The 23,358-nt window shown below is 44.0% G+C and overlaps 1 protein-coding gene across 1 annotated transcript in view; it reads right to left on the bottom strand.

Moving 5' to 3' along the window:
• Positions 1-23,358, bottom strand: part of ofcc1 (orofacial cleft 1 candidate 1) — a 333,910-nt gene that overhangs the window by 73,217 nt on the left and 237,335 nt on the right. Inside the window, exon 22 of the mRNA XM_041190069.1 lies at positions 5,152-5,358. Coding sequence (XP_041046003.1) covers positions 5,152-5,358 — 207 coding nt within the window. The remainder of the gene's footprint in view (positions 1-5,151; positions 5,359-23,358) is intronic.

The following is a 23,358-nucleotide window of genomic DNA, read 5'->3' as shown; positions in this document are numbered from 1 at the left end:
TCAATAAAAGTTATGGACATGTCCCAACTCATGTGACAGTGTCACATGAGGGGACATGGCAGGGAAATTTTTTAAAACTCTTTATTTAAAGTTCTAAATCGGAGCTGATCTCCCTGAGGCAGCACTTAGCCTCAGGGAGATCTGTGCACGCATGAAAGAGCACACACCCAGCTGAGGGAATCCCACCCCCCATTCCCGCACAGGGAGCGCATAGCACTTCCGAGTAGACGTCACGCTGGGCGGGCCTTAATCGAAGGCGCACCCGCCCGTGCCCGCTCCTGCACTTCCCCCCTAATGGGGGGAAAACTTTTCCCAATGTTTTGAGTCCATATGACTCGTCTTCAGAGCTAAAGAGAAGTAGAAATGTAATGGATTCAGTCTCAGTAATGGTGACCATAAATATATCATTGATTGTCATAAAATCCCATCTGGTTCACTAATGTCCCTTTAGGGAAGGAAATGTGCCATCCCCTACCTGGTCTGGCCTACATATGACTCCAGATCCATAGCAATGTGGCTGACTCTTAACTACCCTCCAAAGTGGCGTAGCAAGTCACTCAGTAGCAGCAATTAGCAATGGGAAATATCCAGAAAGACTTGAGCCTCAAAAGCCCAGCAAACAACGATCTCATGTACAATCTCCTGGTTTTCACTTCCAACTTTAACAATGGCAGAAACCTTCCAGTAAATTAGTACCAACCAACTGACCTGCAATACTGTGCTATTTCTATCCACAAAAGTGGGCTTTGTGAATAGAAAATTTACATTTTGCACTGAATGATAAATATTTTCTCATTTTAAGTTGAAGCTCATCACACTTCCAGATGCCCAGCATGGGGCATATAATAGGAGAGCAAAGTGCTGCAGATGCTGGAAATCTGGAAGGTAAAATGCTAGAAATGCTCAGCAGGCCAGCAAAGCATCTATGGAGAGAGAAACAGCATTAATGTTTCAGGTCCACACACGACACTAGTTCAGACAAAGGGTCACTGGTCTTGTTTCTCTCTGCACAGATGCTGCCTGATGTGCTGAGCATTTCCAACACTCCCTGTTTCTGCTGGAGCAAAAATAACCCCTTTTGCCAGGCCTCCAAAAAACAACCAGACTTCTCGTGAGCCTCTCGCCCCCTTCAGCAAGAAACCCAGCAGCAGCTGCCTGAGATCTGGTTTGGCACAACATTAAACATTCATTTCAAACAAAAAGTTAAGGTATGGAGAAAACATAAATATCTTGCTCAGCAAAAAAAAAACAATGTCAATGCAATAAATTGATAATTTTAAAAAATGAATAATTAATAGAAATGACTATTAAAAAATGCCAAGCAGCAGAGCAAACTAATAAAACCTTTTTTTTTTTGCCTTTTTGATTAAGAAGCAAAGCTAGAGAGAGACAGGCCAGGCCCCAAGTCCTGGTCACCATGGAATGGGGAGGGGACCAGGGCTGAGGTGACGGGTTAGGTTTAACTAACACCGACCTTGCGTTCGCCTCTGGTGGTGCACGCTCTGAGCTGGCCTTGGTGGAATTCAGGTGAAAGTGGGGGTCGGAAGTGGGTTGCCTTTCAGCCTGGGTTGTTCCTCCTCACCCAGCCTGGTGTGTGGATAGGATTTTGGGGAGGGAAGAGGAGGAGGAGGGGGAGGGCTGGGGGTGGGGGTGCGGGTGTGTGTGTATGTGTGTGTGTGTGTGTGTGCGTATGTGTGTAGCTCATTCCCAGTCTTAGAATTATTTTCCTGCCCCTCACTCTCCACACACCCACACACACATACACACATTCACTCACTCACTCTCTAGCTCACTTTCACTCACTCACACACTCTCACACTTACTCACTCAGTCTCACACTCACTCCCTCACTCTCCCCCACCCCACCCCTGGGCCAGGCAGGTTTAGAGATTTTATCACGGAGGAGGAGTTTGTGACGGCTGTGAAGCTAGCAAGACGTGCTTCTTCCCCGTCCTATCTGCTATCCAGCTGCCCGGGTTTCACTGTCGCTACAAGTACCGCTTCCCCTGGCCTCTCCGGCCCACTCCACCATCTTAACTCCTATGGTCCTTTAGTGGGCCGGTGACTGCACAGGGAAGATGTGAGCGTGGCCAAGAGCAGATTTCATTACCTAGAATGCATCCTGGCTGTCAAAACAAGTGGCCACTTGGGCTTGGGCTCTTCCTCCAATAACCGTTTATACTACGGAACTAAGTCCCGGAGCGGAGGGCCAGCTGCACACTTGTTTGCAGGCACATTGAGGTGTGAAACAGCCACTGGAGAGAGAGGCAGTGCTGTCCAAGCCAGAGCCCACCAAATGCATGGGCCCCAGTGGTTAGTACCATGCGCAAAACTGCCCCCCACCCCCAAACCTCCCAGGCCCTGGATATACTTATCGCTCAGTTAAATATTGGTGTCACCTGTAGTTTAGTTGGTAGCACTCTTGCCTCTGAGTTAAGAGGTTATGGGTTCACATCTCACTCCTGAACTTCAGCACAAAACTCCAGTTTAACACTCCAGTGCAGTGGGAGTGCCGCAGTAGGTGAGGTACTGTTTGGACGAGAGGTTAAACTGTCGGCTCTCTTGAGTTAATGTGAAAGATCCCATGGCATGATTATAAAGAAGAGCGGGGAGTTGTACCCAGTGTACTAGTGAATATTTATCTCTCAATCAATATCACTTAGACAACTTCAGGTCATAATCAGAGATGAAAGTGCAGTAAACCAGGGAGAAAATGGTAATAGACTTTGAGGGGACCTAGACTGACTGGGGGAATGGCAGACAAAATTCAAGGCAGAAAAGTATGTGGTGATACATTCTGGTAGGAAGAATGAGAAGAGACAACACAAGATGAATCTTTGAAGGCGTAAGGACCAATGTTCCCTCTGGGCAGCACAAGCACATAGAAACACAGAAGGCCACACACTAGTCAGCTTCTTTAATTATCGGGAGTGCCAGGCCACACAAAAATAAAGGGTCACCGCAACTGACCAAATTGCCCATGCATGCCCCCTTGCAAAAAAAGAATTTGAGGGAACGCTGGGCTGGATGGGTTAACAAAACTGTTAATAAAGCATAAGGAATCCTGGGCTTTCTTTATTCTTTCATGGGATGTGGACGTCACTGGTAAGGCCAACATTTGCTGTCCATCCCTAATGACCCTTGAACTGAGTGGCTTGCTAGGCCACTTCATAGGGTGGTTAAGAGTCAACCACATTGCTGTGGGTCTGGAGTCACTTGGAGGCCAGACCAGGTAAGGATGGCAGATTTCTTCCCCTAAAGGGCAGGTGGGATTGCACGACAATCAATAACAGCTGTCATGGTGACCATTACTGAAACTAGACTAGGATGGGATTTGAACCCATGCCCCCAGAACATTAGCCTGGGCCTCTGGATTACTAGTCCAGTGAAGTTACCACTGCACCACCATCAAAGCCAGGAAGTTGTGCTAAACCTATATAAAATACTAGTTCACCCGGAGCTGGAGTATTCTGTCCAGTTCTGGGCACCACACTTTAGGAAGGACTTGAAGGCTTCAGTGAAGGTAAGTGATGTACTAGAATGAGAGATTACAGTTTGGATGGACTGGAGAAGCTAAGGATGTTCAGCTTAGAGCAGAGGAGACTAAGACAAGATTTGGTGGAGGTGTTTAAAATCATGAAGGATTTCTTAGAGTTAATAAAGAGGAGCTGATTGCAATGGCTGAAAGATCGAGAACCAGAGATCATAGATTGCAGTTGACTGGCAAAAGAACCAAACGCAACATGATGAACACTGCCTGATAAGGTGGTGGAGACAGATTCAACAGTGGTCTTCAAAAGAAAATTGGACAAAATGGTGAAGGAGAAAAAAGTTGTAAGAAAATAGGGACAGAATGAAATAAAGACTCGTATCTATATAGCCCTTTTCATGACCACAGGACATCGCAAAGTGCTTTACAGCCAATCAAAATCAGTCACGGTTGTAATGTAGGAAACGCAGGAACCCATTTGCGCACAGCAAGATCCCACAAACAGCAATGTGATAATGAGCAGGTTATTTGTATTTGTGACATTTTTTGAGGCATAAGTATTGGTCAGGAATAACTCCTCTGCTGTTCTTCAAAATAGCACCATGGGATCTTACACATCCACCTGAGAGGGAAGGCAAGGCCTCAGTTTACCCTCTCATCCAAAAGACAGCACCACTGACCATCCAGCACTCCCTCGGTGCTGCACTGGAGTGATTTTAGTGCTGAGGTGACACTTCAACTCCCAGTCTTCTGACTCAGAGATGAGAGTGTCACCCTCTGAGCCGCAGCAGCCCAAGTGAGATGAACTGGACTGCTTTTCGAAAGAGCTAACATGGACTCGACAGGCCAAAATGGCCAACTCCTGTGCTGTAACTATTCCATAATTCTATGATTATCACATTGTTGGAGGTTACTGCGTGCATGTGCTGCATTACAACAGTGACAACACTTCAAAATTACTTAACTGGCTGTAAGGTTCTTTGGGCCATCCTGTGTTGGTGAAGGGTGTTACATAAACACAAGTCTTTCTTTAATCAGGTCGTCAAACTGAAAATCGTAGATGCAATCAATATTTTCTATTACTTATAAAATGCCAGAGCCGCCACTTTTCTTAGAATGCCCCAAATCTCTCTTCCGTGACTGAATAAATTTAAGGAAATATTTATTTGGCAATTGGATAATGAACTTCATACATTTTCCTGGTCGTAAAACCCAAGTTACAAATTACCAGCATTTTACTGCGCATGATAAAAGATTTTACTGTAGCCTGCTGGGTGCAACAATGTCACAACATTTCATCGACAGTAATAAAAGTGTAACACAAAACTGATGATAATTTGGAGGAAAAGAGAATCAATGCGACCACGTTGCTGCTCAGTAAAAAAAAATGAAGATGAATAGTGGCAAATATGGATTGCTGGAGATATTCTTTTGAGCTCTTAAGGGCTGAGACTGGCTTGTGTCGTTTGACAACCATTCTATTTTCATGCAAATTATATTTTGTCATGTTGTGCCAATGCAGGGAGGAAATAAATAAAGGCATGTCTGGTTAAACCATTCCGTATCTAAATGAACACAGCACATTCTAGGCTTAATCGGTTAATGTTCCAGTTTGTAACAACCCTTAAACAAGGCTATAAAATATATTTTCTTTTAAATACCTCAACAATGGCACCATCAGGCAGCCGAAGGAAATGCCTGTACAGCTCTTGCAAGCTACTGAGGTGTATGATGTAGATGGACACATGAGTGGTGATCTCTCCGCAGCCGGCCTCTGAACCACAGGTTTGATTGCACTCCTGGGATGCACAGCTCCAGGACGGGTGCATGGTGAGCTCATCATTCCAGATGTAGTCGTACACTGCCACCTAGTGAGATAAGGAAGACCCCCCCCAAACCCACCCCCCCCAAATGAATTTGATTAGTCATTGTTCAAAGATGCAACCTATCTGAACAGCACACAGCGAACGTGGAAAGGTTGTGACACATAAGTGCATCAAATTATTATCATTTAGTATTTTGCGTCAGTCAAGACAGCTTAAAATAATTGGCATGCATTCCATGTATTTTCGCAAAACAGGGACGAGGGGGAGATACTGAATACAATGGCTTTTCAAATTGGAGTGTAGCATGTCAGCACCACCCAAGTCCAGTGGCTATGCAGCTCCTGGGACACTTTTAAAGGGACACACAAAAAAAAATAAGCCAGCATTGAACAGTGCAGCCTCGCTCAGTCACTTTGAGAGGTGGTCACAGGTTTTTCCATACAGGCTGCATCAACCACATGGCTAGGTTCCAACACCTTAACTGAGAAGAAACCACAAAATATTTTCTTAGTGAATGGTGACACACCACTAAAAATCATCCTTAGTAACAAAAGAGATATGAAAACTGGCAGTGGAGACAAGTAATGACAGGTTAGCATATTGCAAGTTTTGGAGAGTTTGTTTGGTCAGTCACGGCTCCTCATTGTTCTCGTGAATTTTCTTTTAACGTACTGTAATTCTTTAAACATTTTCAACGATTAACACTGACTGCTTGTCATGACTCTCATTTCAAAAATAATACATGTACAAGACTTGTTTTTGTGTAGGACAAGGTTGAGATTTTTGATAGTGCTTTGTTTACAAGATCTGATAGCCTCCACATCGAGCACCATCCTCCTGCTGCTGTGATTAGCAGGAGTGTGGAGTGAATAAAAGGTAAAAAATCAATGAAATTGATTTCACCTCCTACAAAAACACATAAATAAGTAACATGCAGAAAATGGACTCTCCTTCGATATGGATCCTCCTAGTCTTTTCACATTCACGTTTGCAAATTAAAGATCATGTACGTGACAGCTTGGAGCATAAAGTTCGCAATGGAATTTTTCGAATGCTTTTAAAACTTGTCCATTGCTGTACTAGGGTGACTAGACTGTGCAGTTTAAAAGTCACTTTTGTACATTGTAGCAATGTACAAATCTAGCATAAAGCTAGTGCAGTGGCTGTTTGGCATTGCAATGGCGACATGCAGAACTTAAACAAGCCAAGTTGCACTCAAGATTGACTAACTCTTATAGAACTTGATTTTAAGTGTGCCTAATGACATTTAATTAACCATTCATTACCATGATAATACACATTTCATTCAGTTAGGAGAAATATCAGAGTCGACGCAAGATGAAACTATTTTTACAATGTACGTTTGTTTTTAACTCAGCGAGTTGTTATGATCTGGAATGTACCACCTGAAAGGGTGGTGGAAGCATACTCAATGGGAACTTTCAAAAGGGAATTGGCTCTCTGTTTAAAAATGATAAAGTTGCAGAGCTTTGGGGAAAGGGCAGGGGGGTGGAACTGATTGGACGGCCCTTTTAGGGAGCCGGTACAGACTTGATGCACCAAATGCCTTCCTTCTGTGCTATATGATTCTCCATGCTAATAAAAACAGACAAAATAATTTGAAAACTGTGCAAGGTAGGGATCTGCGATGATAGAACTATACATATATGTGTACACCCAGTGCAGTAGCTTTACTGTGTTAGCACGGCAAGTTGGGACAGGCAAAAGATTAGTACTAAGCTGAAAGGTTTTGCCAATTCAGCACCTCTTCAGATCACTGACTGCAGAGTGTTAAAAACTCAAAGTGAAAGCTCCCAGCGTTTTTGATCATCAAAAACAAACGTTCATAACTTCTCCTTTCTACATTTCTTATTTTGTTACAGTTGCATTTTTCAAGTGACCTTACCCAGGCACAACCAGGCAGCAGCCACCACAGATGCGCAGTTATACTCTTACTGGGGAAGTTCGGTTGTGTCGCGCCCAAACCATTTTGGGCCTAAAATGGCATCCGGGTCATCAGAAACAGTTCTGCCTCACACTCCAGTGAGCTGGCACCTGCGCTACCCTTGCCCCCACCTGGGATGCAGGTCACACTTGCTCAGAGTCTCACCACATGCAGGTCCCACCCCTAAGCATGCTCAGTGTCAGTAACTGAGCTCTTGTAGCTGTGAGTGTGAGAGAAAGTGATGGCGTCTCTTCTTCGTTGCTGCGTTCCGGCTCTTCTGCCTTCTTCTTTTCCACCACTACCTGACCAGGTTTGAAGCTCTCGGATATCTGAAAGGAGAAAGGCACAATGGGTGAGGTTGTTTTGAGGGTAGGTGGCGAAAGCAAGAGGTGCATGTTTACACCATCTGTAGCTTGTAAATCAGGGGAGATTGTGGGATGGGGGGGAAAGTGGGATGTAAGAAGGAGGGTTAGGTATGAGGACATTGCCACTTCCAATAGTGTCAGTGCTGCTACTGGCTCTGGTCTCAGTCATGGCTGCTCCAGTGGTGGCAAGCACTGTAACCTCCATTGGGGTGGAGGACATGCAGCCTTGGTCCCTGACCTCTGCCAGTTAGCTCCTGCTGCCTCCCGTTGTGGTCCTGCAACAGAGAAGTGTATCACTGAGTGTGCTTGGGTGATATGGCAGCTATGGTTGAATGGCTGGCAATATGTGCAAGCTGGGAGATGTGAGTGTGAAGCTTGCAGCAGTGCTAAGTATATGAGGCATATCAATGTTACAAGTTGTGAATGACAAGCATCGTTGGTAGGTGTGGTGATCTAAGCAGTGTCTGAGGCTAATGGTGCAGTTGGTGGGATGTGGTGTTCAAAGGTGCATTTCCTGACCTTGATCACTCATGTGAGATCATTGTACTCAGCACTGCATCTAGGTCCTCTGGGCTACAATCCACAGATACATGCTCCCACTGCCATGGAAGAGTTTGTCTGGAGGCAAAATGGAGTTGAAGGCCGCGATCAGCCAGGATCGTGTTGAATGGAGGAGCCCACTCGATGGGCCGTGTGGTCTACTCCTGCGCCCATTTCTTGTGTTTCCTGGCCCCCTGCTGGTGGGTAACATCTCTCCTTCTCCTGCACCTCCTTGAACAAGGACTCCAGCGCAGCACCATTGGTAGCCTGCTCTCTGCCATGTTGTTCCATCAGTCAGTGCTCTTCTTGCTTACACTCTCTTCTGCAACCATTTCCAGCAATTGCTGCAACTGCTGCAGAATGCATCTCCCCATTAAGAAATGCAGGCTGGCTGCACAAAGTAGCTTTAAGTAGTGCTAGCCCTAATGATTTTGCGCCCCCTGCTCAGACAGCAGCGGCTGAACAGTGCGCTTCACATTGACTGCATGCTACAATGGTGCAAGTGATCAGGCAGGATAAAGTTTAACACGGCTTAAACACACATGGCAATCCCCGCCACAGTGTTGGGCCTTATCAAATTTTGTGGCCATTGCCTGATGCTTCATTTCCACCCAATCTGTCCGACCTGGCTCCGAACTCCCCAAAAAAATGTTTCAGGGGCCTGGGAAAATGCTTTGCACCTCAAAACAGAGTGGAACTAAAGATGTGGAATACTTAGAATACAGTCAGTCAGTTCAAAATAAATTAAGCCATAAATGTAAGTTAATAAAAGAGAGCATGAGAGGGAGGAAGAAAAGCCAAAAGGCCAAATTTTTAATTTAATTTTTTTAAAGTCTTTTAATTTTGTAACATATTATACCATAAATCTAGTTCTGACCATCAATTTTATTGCTGTAACATTAGAGGTGTTTGAGCATTGCAGAGTGTGAAGTTGTTGTAGGGTGGCCAAGTTGTGCTATTAATGATAGAACTGGTCTGCAGACACTTCTTGGGTGGAAACATTAAGTTTATTTACAATATACTCAGCAGCAACTACATGTGTGCTTTCAACTCCAACTCTATCTCTACACTAACTCATGAGGGAGTCCATGCTACCCCCCTATTGGATATTACAGATCATACGATCTTGCCTAACAAGCATTATTCTTAAAGGTACGTTACACACTAAATAAAACCATAGTTACGACAGAACTAAACGCTTAAAATAATTGCTTTGCCCAAGGTGACAAAATTATTTAACAGAAGAATAAAGCAAAATAAAGCAAACTCAACACAAAGCTTAGGAAGGAGCGAGTTAAATATCCACAAAGATTCATTTGTTTCATTATTACTATCATTTTGTTTCAAAATTACTTTCATAATGTTTCATTACATTATTAAGCGAACCAATAGGATAAAAGCTTATTTAATCAGTGCACCCTAACAATTGTCAATCTTTATATTCATCCTGTATTTGTCCATAAATATTCACTTAAAGGGTTATAATAAAATATCTGAACATACTGAACCTGAAAAAAAGTTTATTTCTGATATTTCAGTTTTTACTTTAATCCCACGTGTATGCCCAACCTTTATATGACTTTCCGTTAAATTATAAATGTAATCGTTTTTTTTATGTGTTCATGGGAGTGGGCATCGCTGGATAGGGTAACATTTATTGCCCATCCCTAATTGCCCTTGAGAAGGTGGTGGTGAGCTGCCTTCTTGAACTGCTGCAGTCCATGTGGTGTAGGTGCACCCACAGTGCTGTTAGGGAGGGAGTTCCAGGATTTTAACCCAGCGACAGTGAAGAAATGGGGATATATTTCTAAGTCAGGGTGCTGAGTGACTTGGAGCGGATCTTGCTCCTCTAGGCCTGCCTGGAATGGTGGCTACTCGGCCTGTCACCAGATGCCACTTCCAGGTGCCCCAACTGACTTTCGCCACCTGTAGTGACCTGGAGGCCTCCAGTCAGCATCCTTTAATTGGCCTCAATGGGTATAAAATGAGCTATGTTGGTTACCCAGACAACTCGCCAGCTCACCTCCAGAAAAATGGCAAGATGGAACCAACTGGTATGCTGACCAGCTGGGCTATTTTTAGCACCTGTCTGTCCTGTATGCCTAGCCCCACCCGGGGCTCAGGACTGAGCCCCAAAACCAGGACCTCAGAGCAGGGCCAGAATGGCATTAACAGTGACTGTGAAGGCGACCATGGCAATGAACCTTTGTGTGTTTGGCTCCTTGCAGGTTGGAGATATTTGCAACATCTTGCCGCCCTTTGTTGTGTGAGGGAGCTCACTGGGGCTCACTTTTCATTCAAGGTTAACTAGATTTCGTTCAGAGTGAGCATATGGCTTTATTAAGACTGGAGGTTCCCCCATAGTGCAGGGTACCATTGACTACATGCACATCACTTTGCAGACACCATGTCAACTCTGCCCAGCAGGGATTCCACTCCCTCAATGTTCAGCTGCTGTGTGACCATAGGCATGAAATCGTACAAGTCAATGTCCGGTTTCCTGGCAACAGTCATGATGCCTTCATTCTGCAATTGTTCGCTATGTCAGCTGATGGCCATGAGTATGAAATTGAGTGACAGTCCATCTTCATCATCTCTGTCTTCTTGGTCTTCCTCCATGTGAGGGGACTATCAAATTTAGACCCTGCATGTCTCAGTGAAGATTCTTAACTCTGATTGGTTGAAGAGCCTCAATGATACTTAGATTTCTGACCTTTTGTGCAGCCCCAAGTTTAATTACTCCACCATTGGTGGCTGTGCAAACAGCTGCTTGGGGCCCAAGCTCTGGAATACCCTCTCTAAACCTCTCGGCCTCTCCACATCTCTTTATTCCTTTAAGACACTTCTTCAAACCTAAATCTTTGACTAAGCTTTTGCCTCTCTGACCTAATGGGCAAGATGTTCTGGTATCAGGAGGAGTGATGCATTGAACTTGGGCTGCTGCTGTGCATCGAAACCCTGAATGTCCTGACATGCGCACATGCACTGTAATTGGCCTGGGCTGATTTGCATTGCCTGGGACCCTCCATGAATGTCTCTTACATTGATCTCTGCATCAGAAGCTTGTGTTAGATATGTGCTACTTACCTGAATACTTACCCTAGAAGTCTGTTTAATCTCTGTCCGAACTCTGTCCCAGGACATCACTGCAGGAGTTCCACAGGATAGTGTCCTAGGCCCAACTATCTTCAGCTGCTTCATCAATGACCTTCCTTCCATCATAAGGTCAGAGGTGGGGATGTTCACTGAGGATTGCACAATGTTCAGCACCGTTTGCAACTCGTCTGATACTGAAGCAGTCCGTGTCCAAATGCAGCAAGACCTGAACAATATCCAGGCTTGAGCTAATAAGTGGCAAGTAACATTCATGCCACACAAGTGCCAGGCAATGACCATCTCCTACAAGAGAAAATCTAACCATTGCCTCTTGACATTCAATGGCATTACCATCACTGAATCCCCCTCTAGCAACATTATGAAATTGAATTGGACCAGCCATTTAAATACTGTGGCTACAGATCAAGAGACTGGGAAATCTGAGGTAAGTAACTCACCTCCTGACTCCCCAAAGCCTGAACACCATCTACAAGGCACAAGTCAGGAGTGTGCTGGAGTAGCCACCACTTGCCTGGATGAGTGCAGCTCTCTCAAGAAGCTCAATACCATCCAGGACAAAGCAACCTGCATGATTAGCACCCACACCACCTTCAACATTTACTCCCTCCACCACCATTGCACAGTGGCAGTAGTGTATACTATCTGCAAGGTGCACCACAGGAAATCACCAGGACTCCTGTGACAGCAACTTCCAAACACATGACCTCACACCCTGACTCACTCACCCACCCACTCACTTACCCACTTACCCACTCCCTGACTCAGCCACTCACTCACCCATTCATCCACGCACTCATTCACGCAGTCACTCACTTATCCACTCACTCACTCACCCACCCACTCATGCACCCACTCATATCCACTTGCTCACCCACTCACCCACGTACTCAATCACCCATCCACTTATTCACTCCCCCACCCACTCATCCTCCGATTCATTCACCCACACTCTCACCCACCCACCCAATTACTCACCCACCCACTCACACATCCAGTTACATCAACTCACTCACCCACTCGCTCACCCACTCACTCACCCACTCACACATCCACACACATCCATACATTCACTTGCTCACCCACCACTCAATCACTCACCTACCCAACCACATCCACTCACTCACCCATTCACTCACCCACTCGCTCACATCCACACACATCCATACACTCACTTGCTCACCCACCCACTCAATCACTCACCCACTTGGCCACTCACTCACCCACTCGCCCACTCAATCGCCCAACACTCACTCACTCATTCATCCACTCATTCACCCAAAGACCTACTGATCCACTCACCCACCCATCCGCCCACTCACTCACCCAGTCACTTATCCAATCATTCACTCACTCACTCATCCACTCATTCATGCACCCAATCACCTCCACTTGCTTACCTACTCATTCACTCACCCACCCAGTCATTCACCCACCCACCCACTCATATCCACTCGTTCACCCACTCACTCACCCACTCATTCACTCAACCACTCACACACCGGCTCAGTAACTCACCCGCCCACTTACTCACTGACTCACTCGCTCACCCGCCCAATCACTCACACCCATTCACTCACCCATTCACTCACCCACCCACTCACCCACTCGCTCACTCGACCACTCACACTCACTCGCCTGCTCATTTACTCATCCGCTCACCTATCCACTCATACCCACTCACTCATTCACTCACCCATCCACTCGCTCACCCGCCCATTCACCCAGACACTCGCTCAGACCTCATTCTCACACCTACTCTCCCACCCACTCACTCACCCACTCATTCACTCACCTGCTCAGTCAGATGAGGTAAGAGTGACCGCCCTTGACATCTAGACTGCATTTGACCGAGTGTGGCATCAAGGAGCCCTAGCAAAACTGGAGTCAATGGAAATCAGGGGGAAAACTCTCCGCTGGTTGGAATCATACCTAGCACAAAGGAAGGTGGTTGTGGTTGTTGGGGGTCAATCATCTCAGCTCCAGGGCATCACTACAGGAGTTCCTCAGGGTAGTGTCCTAGGCCCAACCATCTTCAGCTGCTTCATCAATGACCTTCCTTCCATAATAGCATCAGAAGTGAGGATGTTCACTCATAATTGCACAATGTTGAGCACCATTCACGACTCCTTAGATACTGAAGCAGTCCAAGTCCAAATGCAGCAAGACCTGGACAATATCCAGGTTTGGGCTGACAAGTGGCAAGTAACATTCGTGCCATACAAGTGTCAGGCAATGACCATCTCCAACAAGAGATAATCCAATCATCGCCCCTTGATGTTCAATGGCATTACCATAACTAAATCCCCCACTATCAACATCCTAGGGGTTACCATTAACCAGAAACTGAACTGGGCTACAAGAGCAGGTCAGACACTAGGAATCATGCGATGAGTAACCCACCTCCTGACTCCCCAAAGCCTGTCCACCATCTACAAGGAACAGGTGTGGAGTGTAATGGAACATTCCCCACTTGCCTGGATGAGTGCAGCTCCAACAACACTCAAGAAGCTTGACACTGTCCAGGACAAAGCAGCCCGCTTGATTGTCACCACATCCACAATCATTCACTGCCTCCACCACCGACGCACAATAGCAACTACAAGATGCACTGCAGCAACTCACCAAGGCTCCTTAGGCAACACCTTCCAAACCCCACAACCACTACCATCTAGAAGGACAAGGGCAGCAGAGAGATGGGAACACCACCACCTGGAAGTTCCCCTCCAAGTCACTCACTGACCTCACTTGGAAATATATCGCTGTTCCTTCACTGTCACTGGGTCAAAATCCTGGAACTCCCTGTAGGTGTACCTACACCACATGGACTGCAGCGGTTCAAGAAGACAGCTCACCACCACCTTCTCAAGGGCAATTAGGGATGGGCAATAAATGCTGGCCCAGCCAGCGAAGCCCACATCCCATGAATGATTTTTTAAAAAAGTAACCCACTCATTCAGGCACCTCCTCATTCACTCACCCGCCCACTCACACCCACTTATTCACTCACTCACCCACCTACTCACTAGCCCACTCACACCCATTTATTCACTCACTCACCCACCCACTCACCCGCCTACTCACACCCACTTATTCACTCACCCGCCCACTCACTCATCCACCCACTCACCCACCCACTCACTCACCCACCCATTCATTCATCCACCCACTCACCCACCCACTCACTCACTCACCCACCCATTCACTCATCCACTCACTCGCCCACTCATTCATTCACCCTTTCATTCACTCATCCACTCATTCACTCACTCACTCAATCACTCACCCACCTCCTCATCTCACTCACCCACTCAATCACGCACTCACTCACCCACTCCCACCCACTCACTCACTGACCCACTCACTCAAGCGGCAGGTAACAATAGAGAACCAGCAGCATAAAAATACTCACCAATATTAGGGCATTCAAATTGTCAACATGATCTAAACACAATTATGAACTTAGTAAAACTGCTGCAAAGGAGCTAACCAAAAGCAAATCACCTGAATATTTACTGAATATGTTATGACTTACTAATTCATGGTAAAAAAAATCAGAAACTATTATATCTTCTACGTCATCAATGGCTGGCAGCAATACATCTTGATCACTGGGACTTAAAGTAGTAAGTGGAAGTGATAACTCCTACAATGCTTCATGCAAAGATGAGCCACAACTGTTTTATAAATTCAAAAGGGAATCTATACCTTAACTAAAGAAGGATATGGATATGAAATAACTAACGTAAAATCATCCTGACAACTTAAGAAAATGCAAGTAAGGAATTGTATCTGATATTCAAAGCAAAAGTTTTGTTTTATTTCTGTCCTTGTGAAATTGAATGATGTTCCTGGAACTGAATGAGAGTAAAACATGAAGCAAAAGGGTAACATTAATGGACTGTAACCAATTCTTCATCTTGTTCTTTTAGTAGATCGACCAGGAATAAAATATACTGGACTTAATATTCAGTGTGACCATTAAAATCCAAAGTGAGATTGGTACCATGCAGCCAAATTTAGTCATATGAATAAAATGTGTATCGTCTCTTTAATTTCCCAATTATTGGTTAAGAAATTTTGAATATAGGGCCTTTTCCTTTGCAACGCTAGAGTTAATCCCTCCATTTCAACCAGTTGTCAACCATCCCGACCCAACTGATCAGTGCTTTGACTTTCCTGGCTCAGCAGATTACTCAGTCCAGTGTCTCCTGACAACCACTAGATCGGCCACTGTATGTTAAACCTCCGAAAAGCTGAATATCAAGCTTCACAATAGTCTATTGAGTAAATGCATTGCATGCTGTAGTCCTGAACAATACTGAATAGGCAGGTCAGAGAGTCAACTCCTAATCTGTGCTGAACTCACCTGAAGCAACAGTAGTAGGAACTTAGGAACAGAAGTCGGCCATTCGGCCCCTCGGGTTTGTTCCACCATTCAGTTAGATTATGGCTGAAGCTATAATTATGGAGGAGCAGGGAGATTTAGGGGCCCATGTGTAGAAATCACTAAAAACTAGTGGATAGGCTCACCATCAACTTCTCAAGGGCAATTAGAGATGGGCAATAAATGCTGGCCTGGCCAGCGCTGTCCAAATCCCATGAAGGAATTTTAAAAAGAAAAGTGAAAGTGAACAGAATGATGGGTTATTCATAAGTTGAGGAATCGACAATTCAGTTGCACACAACTTTGGTGAAACTCCATCAACACAGACGTTGGGCAGGATTTTGACCTCAGTGTGCAGGCGTGGTCGGTGGGGCCGAGAATGGCTGGGAAACGGGCCCACAATTGGCCCCCGACTGTGATTTGACACTGGCTGGCCAATCAATGACCAGCCGGCATGAAAGGCGGGCTGAAACACTCAGCGCTGCCGGGGTGGGGGGGGGGGAGGAGGGAGAGCGCTAAAGTCAGCGCGGGAGTGGGGGGAGCGCAGGAGGAAAGCTCCCTGAAGGCAGAGAGCTGCCTCAAGAAGCTGACGCACTTAAAATCAACAAAGACAGACTGTAAAATCGGGAAACAACGTCCACGCCTCAGAATGAGTCACCTCAACATACGGATGTTGAAAATTATGTCCACACATTTTAATGTGCTTTTTAATTAATCTCGGAAACCTCATCCCACCCTTGAATGAGGTTTCCTCAAAAAATGCAAAGGCTGCCTGGCTGATTTGCCCGCCCGCCAACTGTAATGATGGACAGGCAGCGAAAAATCCCCGCTAACTGAAACTTTAATGGCCTTAATAGGCCGCTTAATTGTCGGCGGGCATGCTGCCAACTCTCGTGCACCCGCTGACCGAAATATCGGGGCGCTCACCCGACGTCATGGCGCACTAGTTTACACCCGATCAGGTCGGGCGCGCGCCCGCCCACGAGATATAAAATTCTGCCCATTGCATTTGGTGTTGGATGTCAAATCACAGTAACAGGCTTGGAAAGGCCAGAGTGCAGATTTATCAGAATGATACCAGGGTTTAACGGTTCAATTAGGAGCACAGGTTGCTGAAACTTAGCTTGAATTACCTTGAGTTTCGAAAGCGGATTGAGTGAGATAATCAAGAAATTTAAGACCATAACAAAATTCAGCAGACAAGATAAAGAGGAACTATCTCTTCTGGGGCAGGATCCAGGACAAAGCAGTATAATCTTAAAATTAGGCTATTTAGGTGTGGAATCAGGAAGCGCTTTTTTTTACACAAGGAATAGTGAAAATCTAGAATCTTTGCCCAAAGACGCAGAGGATACCTGGGTTGATTGAAATTTTCAAAACTGAGATCGATAGTTTTTTGTCAGAGTAGTTTGGAAATGGAACTAACACGGATAAATGGCATTGAGATACAGATAAGCCATGATCTAATTGAATGGCAGCAGAACAGGATTGAGGGGCTGAATGGCCTCCTCTTGTTCCTACGTTCAAGAAGTTCAGAAAGGTAAGAAAGTTGTACATTCATAGACCCATCTTTTCATGCTGCTTCAATACTGTTTACTCTCCAACCACAGCTGCCCAAGCAACTGGGACCTGCGCACCTATATACCCACCTGTTTACACCTTTTCAAGGTGATTCTTTCTGACCTGGATTCAGAAACGTTCAAGTGCTTTTCAATCCACAAACCTACCTCACCAAACAACAATTGAGTTCTGACTGTTTTTATTTCCAGGGATTAGGCCTCGGACCCTGGAGAAACAGGACTGCCCAGGCCCATCTCCACTTCAACAGCAGAAACAATGTATGGCATAATGTTCCTGTCATTATGGAACAGAGTTTAATCCAATTTGCCATGAGCAATCCCATGGGAGATCCACTGTTAGAAAAACTCTAACAGTTATTCTGTAACTGTGCTACTCACTAACCATGCAAACCCATGAGGTGCAATGCTGAGAGCTATTGTCATTCTCTGGAGGGTAACTATGAAGAGCAGTCATTCCGATAAGTTATCTGATAATGAATTCAGTGTGACTTTGTCTTGAGCCTGAACTATCCAGATGAATAAAAATGTCTGAGGCAGATGCACCCAGTCTAACATCTAGACGTGGTGCAAATTCCCCTGACCTGTTCTCGGTGTTGGTGATGGATGAGAAAAGGAAGTTATAAAAGACAACCAAATTTGACTGAAAGACAAGGGGGAATTTAAAGGATTCTGATACTTCCAGAGAGAAATCCTCTTTCATTGTTGATATATCACTATTTCAAAAGCTCTGTACCAAAAATCAAAGTGCAAACGGTTTATTATTTATATCTTATATTATATGCTATGTACATGTTTTTTTTCTGTATATGAAGTATGCATGTGAGAATGCACTGTACAGCCATGTGCACATATGTATATATTGCAAACATGGTTAATATATGTATGCGTGTGAGTTTATGCATGTGCTTTTCTCTATTCATCTATATCACACAAAGGCACAACACTTGTCAGCTTTGCTTTAACCTTTCTCATTGTAGTCAATGAACTAGCGGCTGCACATTAAGAAAGTAATGAGTCTACAGTGTAAACATTACAGGTCTCATTAAAACACAAAAAAACCTGGAATACATTTATCGCCATTTATGGATGACGCTCACAGTTTTTTTTTGCACTTCAATCACACCCGGCATTAATTTCCAAGGGAAAAAATAATTAGGATCTCACTTTTCAGAAGACTAGAGTGAAAATGTAAACAATGCTTCCCTCTGGGCGAGTGCTTTATCAAATTGACAGGTGCATTTGAATTTCCATGGGTGGGGGACATAATAGGTTATTTATGTGTCATTCTAACAGAACGGTCTGGTCGTCATAATGGACAGCAGACTTCGCCCACATTAAATTCTGCAACTAATCCCCTGATTTTGACCCCTGTCAGCCTCCTCAAATGTACTTTGCGGGGAAAAAAATAAACACGCGCTCTGCAAACAAGGTTGGGACTCCCACTATTCCCCTGTCTGCTTCTGCCCTGATTTAATGTTGTGAAAAAGTGCACCCTGGTGAAATCTGTTGCTGCACTTTGTAGATAGGCAGGGTGTTTGCTGCTTTTGGAAACATTCCATTCGAGGATTCCTGCCCAATTTAAAATGAAAGGTAGCGCACACAAGGGCGGCAAGCCAATGACTGGTAAGGGAAACATTCTTTTGAAGGGGGCAGGCACTCTGTTAAAATAAGGCACAGTCAAACATACCTAATGGTTTGGATGGTAAAATGAACACAGTGCAGCAGCACTTAGGAGATTCTGCTCTGATATTGTGAGAGTGACGCTACCATTCTGAGACAACCAGCAGATATTTAGACAGGCATCACTAGGCACCAATATTGTATATTTCAATTTAACACATTTGAAAGTCTGTTCAGCTGCTGGTTCTCATGGTTCATTATTTCCTGTTAAAAATAAGCATTTGCTTGAAGCCTGTTGATCGAAAAATGAGGAACACAGAGAAGAAAATATAATTCTAGTGCACTGATCCACTAGGCGCTGCTACCAGAAATAGAGCCTTGGGTTGCATTTTGTGATATGTAATGGGGGTACAGTGCAAAATCAAAACTGGTAAGGCAAAATTCTCCCCAAGAAAGGAAAGGAAGCAGAAATATGTTTTACAGTTACAATCGGAGTTAGAAACAAGACAAGCAGCACCATTTATTCTGCAGTGGGGTAAGTTTGTGTCATGCTGTATCCTGCTAAACTATTAAAAATCGTGTCTGCAGCAACTTGTAAAGTTTGGTTCATTCGATTCTTTTTTTGAGTATGTTGCTTTACATTTCATTATGAGGCCTGAGCCCTCATAATCACACTGGCCGATCTGTCTTTGTCTTGTTCCTCCCAAATCTCTCTGAAAACTGCAGGTACTTTTGCAACAGAAAGGCATGTAGCTATCTGCCTTGTGAATACCCGGCCATGCTCCTTGCAATACTGAGCAAATGGAAACAGGCAAAGTAGGTCAAAAAACAATGTACCTCTTGTTACCCCTGTTGACTGGATTAACAGATGACTAAGCTGCAAAATGTTGACGTATTGAGATTTTTTTATTCATTTATGGGATGTGGGTGTTGCTGGCTAGGCCAGCATTTATTGCCTAACATTAATTGCCCTTGAGAAGGTGGTGGTGAGCTGCCTTCTTGAACCGCTGCAGTCCATGTGGTGTAGGTACACCCACAGTGCTGTTAGGGAGGGAGTTCCAGGATTTTGACACAGCGACAGTGAAGGAACAGCGATATATTTCCAAGTCAGGATGGTGAGAGGTTTGGAGGGGAACTTTCAGGTGGAGCTGTTCCCATCTATCTGCTGCCCTTGTCCTTTTAGATGGTAGAGGTCGTGGGTTTGGAAGGTGCTGTCAAAGGAGCCTTGGTGAATTCCTGCAGTGCATCTTGTAGGTGGTACACACACTGCAGCTACTGTGCGTTGGTGGTGGAGGGAGTGAATGTTTGTGGATGTGGTGCCAATCAAGTGGGCTGCTTTGTCCTGGATGGTGTCAAGCTTCTTGTGTGTTGTTGGAGCTGCACTCATCCAGGCAAGTAGATGTATTCCACACAATCCTGACTTGTGCCTTGTAGATGGTGGACAGGCTTTGGGGAGTCAGGAGATGAGTTACTCACTGCAGGTTCCTAGCCTCTGACCTGCTCTTGTAGCCACAGTATTTATGTGACTAGTCCAGTTCAGTTTCTGGTCATCCCCCAGGATGTTGATAGTGGGGGATTCAGTGATGGTAATGCCATCGAATGTCAAGGGGCAATGGTTAGATTCTCTCTTGTTGGAGCTTCAAATAAAAGCACAGTCAGAGAAAATAAGCTGTTAAAACGTGAGATGTGCTTGAGGATTTCTCGCATTTATAAAGATAACCTAAAGCGCCAAACAACCTGGTTCATTCTCTGTTTCAATATATGCTGGCATAACAAGCTACCTGGTCAGTTCCAACAATAAAGACGCTTCTAATTTGTAGCTGTATTAGGAAGCCCACATAAAGTCAATCCCAACATGTTGTATTGCATTATTTTGAATTTAAAAGGGTTTCCACAGAAAGGACAATTGGCAATCGTTCTTACATTCTTATGAAAACAAACAATCCACCTGAAACAGTGAGCTGAGTGAGATGAAAATGTCAGGAAAGCAGGATAACCCAATTATCATTTCCTTGCTTCCTGACTCCTCAGTGTCTAAAAAGTAAATACTCTGTGGAAAGAATGTGAAGGAAAAGATTCTGCGAGGAGACAGATTACACAGGATGGGACAGGTAAGACTACACTGCCAGCTCAGAATCAGAGAGAAGAATTTGCTTGTATGAGAATGACAAGAGCCATGAGTAGTTATTCTTCATTAGGGAGCCAATCTGTGCCATCTAACTGATGACAGATTTGCCGAAAAGAATGGTTGCAAACCACCTTGGATTTCAGATGTTTGCCTGTGGTCACAAATTATCTGGATGTGAAGAAAAAACTGTTTGGCTGAGCAAACTTTGATGTGGCACTTACAGATTTCTGTTGTGAAAACATCTTGAGGGCAATCAAGTGCTATTAACACATGTCAGCGAAGCTTCATATGAATTACTACAAAAATTATAGATAACCACATAGCTTTTCCATCACTGTCCAAATATCCCTGAAAAACAGTTTGCATATCTACGCAAGCATTATAGAATTTAACAAACTGCATTTCCCCCTGCCACCACCCTCCCCCATTTTTACAGGGACAATAATCACAAAGATGACATGAGACAATTAATTAGATCCATCTGCATGGCTGCTTTTAAATAATTAATGTGTTCATTATGAACTTGAATTGATTGGTATACTTTACCTGAAACAAAACATTCAGTACTACACCTGTATTGCACTGAGGCTGCTACCTCTGGCTGTGAACAAAAATGATAGTTTTCATCCTGGCATTAATCAAGGAACATAACATGAATCACATTTGCTCCTTTATTTTAATTGCAAGGACATATTATGAATACAGTGTCTGAAATGTATTTTTAATGAAAAATACTACATCTTGACCTAATCATATCAACCTTATTCTACCTAATTAAGGATGCAAAAATCATTACAGTTGCAAAATATTAGTTCCAGCTCCATCAAGCTGCTAGCCTCTCCTTCATGAATATAAATTTTTTTATTCCATGATAAATAGTTAATGAGGTAAAAATGACAAAATTTGCATGTAGGCAAATTAGTTTAATAGGAAGATGACTTGTTTGACTGGAGAAAGTGACCTTATCCCTGACAAAAAAAAAAATTGGTTAAAACAATTATGAACAGAAGGCACGACTTTTTGTGGCCAAATGAACAATGCCATATCTCAACCTCGCAAAAGAAAAGACTGAAGCAAAATAAAATTGCATTTTCGTCATAATGCCAGAAGTATTTAAATTCTAATATATTTTAGCAGTCTGCTGGCAGCAAATTAAAACTAAAATAAAGCATTTTATGACAATGGGCCATTCACCTCCTCAACATACGGTAAGCAAAGCAGCTTTTACAAGAGGATTTATTGCCACAGGATTGCACTTATTGCCTAATCATGATAGCATCCCCAAAATTACTAAAATCCGAACAGTATTAGGAAACGCGTTGCGAAAATACCTGTCTTCATAATTTTTACCCTTCCATTTGAACTAAGCGGATGAAATCATTTAAAAGTCTGAGGAAATTATATTTTGTTTCTTGTACTGCTCTCTGTCAGAAACCTGTATGCATCATAAATGGATCCGATTCAGCTTTTGGAGAGGATACACCATCAGCCCCAGGGAATCTTGGCAAAGTAAAAGACTATGGTTTGGCTTTAATGTGCTTCATTTTGTTTCTTAAAATAAATGCTATAATACTTTAAAGCTGTTCCATTTCTAATGCAAGTTTAATTTGAATGTAAGCTTGCAGGTCTTTATAAAATCAAAATGGGAGTAATTCTTAAATGGCACTGCATAACTATAAATTCATTATTAAACGTGTTCGGCTGAATGAACTACTCGTTTAATTGTTGGACATCTTTCTTCTTTTTCTCACATATCTTAGAGAGGCAAGTCAGTAACTTGCAAGAACTCTTTTTTAATAGCTGGCTTTCTTCACTCTTCTTCCTCAGCCTGCCACTAACAAAAGCTTTTCACAGCCAAACAACCTCTGTTATTCAAGAGAAAGGGGACAATCTGGGCTACACACTGCTCTGTGTTAGCATTGATGTCTTTCCACAATCAATTGAAGGCGCACTTACAGTCTATTAACTTCCTCCTGTTCTATAATGATCCATGCCTCATATTATATTGAGGTTAACCATTCAGCAATTCAAGTGAGGACTGGCAAAATGTACTCTCAGGCAGGCCCATTACCATCTGGGCACACTGAGTGTGCTCCTCAGTTGCTCAATATATGGGCACAAACAGCACAGCAACCAGCTTTAAAGTCTCTAGATGTGTGTATCTCCCATGCATCAAAGTGCATTTTGAAACTCACTCCATGCTCTGATATTTTCCACATGGACATCTGCAATTTATTAGCTAGTTTATTGTCAGGGTGACAGGAAATCTTAATATTGTGGAAGTTAAAAAGCACTGCAGCTATAGAAATAACGTAGCGAATCAGATAACTGCTAACAAGCTACTTGAATCGTTCAATGCATAA

The sequence above is a fragment of the Carcharodon carcharias genome, chromosome 6, assembly GCF_017639515.1.
Source record: "Carcharodon carcharias isolate sCarCar2 chromosome 6, sCarCar2.pri, whole genome shotgun sequence".
Lineage (NCBI taxonomy): Eukaryota > Metazoa > Chordata > Chondrichthyes > Lamniformes > Lamnidae > Carcharodon > Carcharodon carcharias.
The sequence above is the reverse complement of the archived record's forward strand: the minus strand, read 5'-3'. Positions and strand labels throughout refer to the sequence as shown.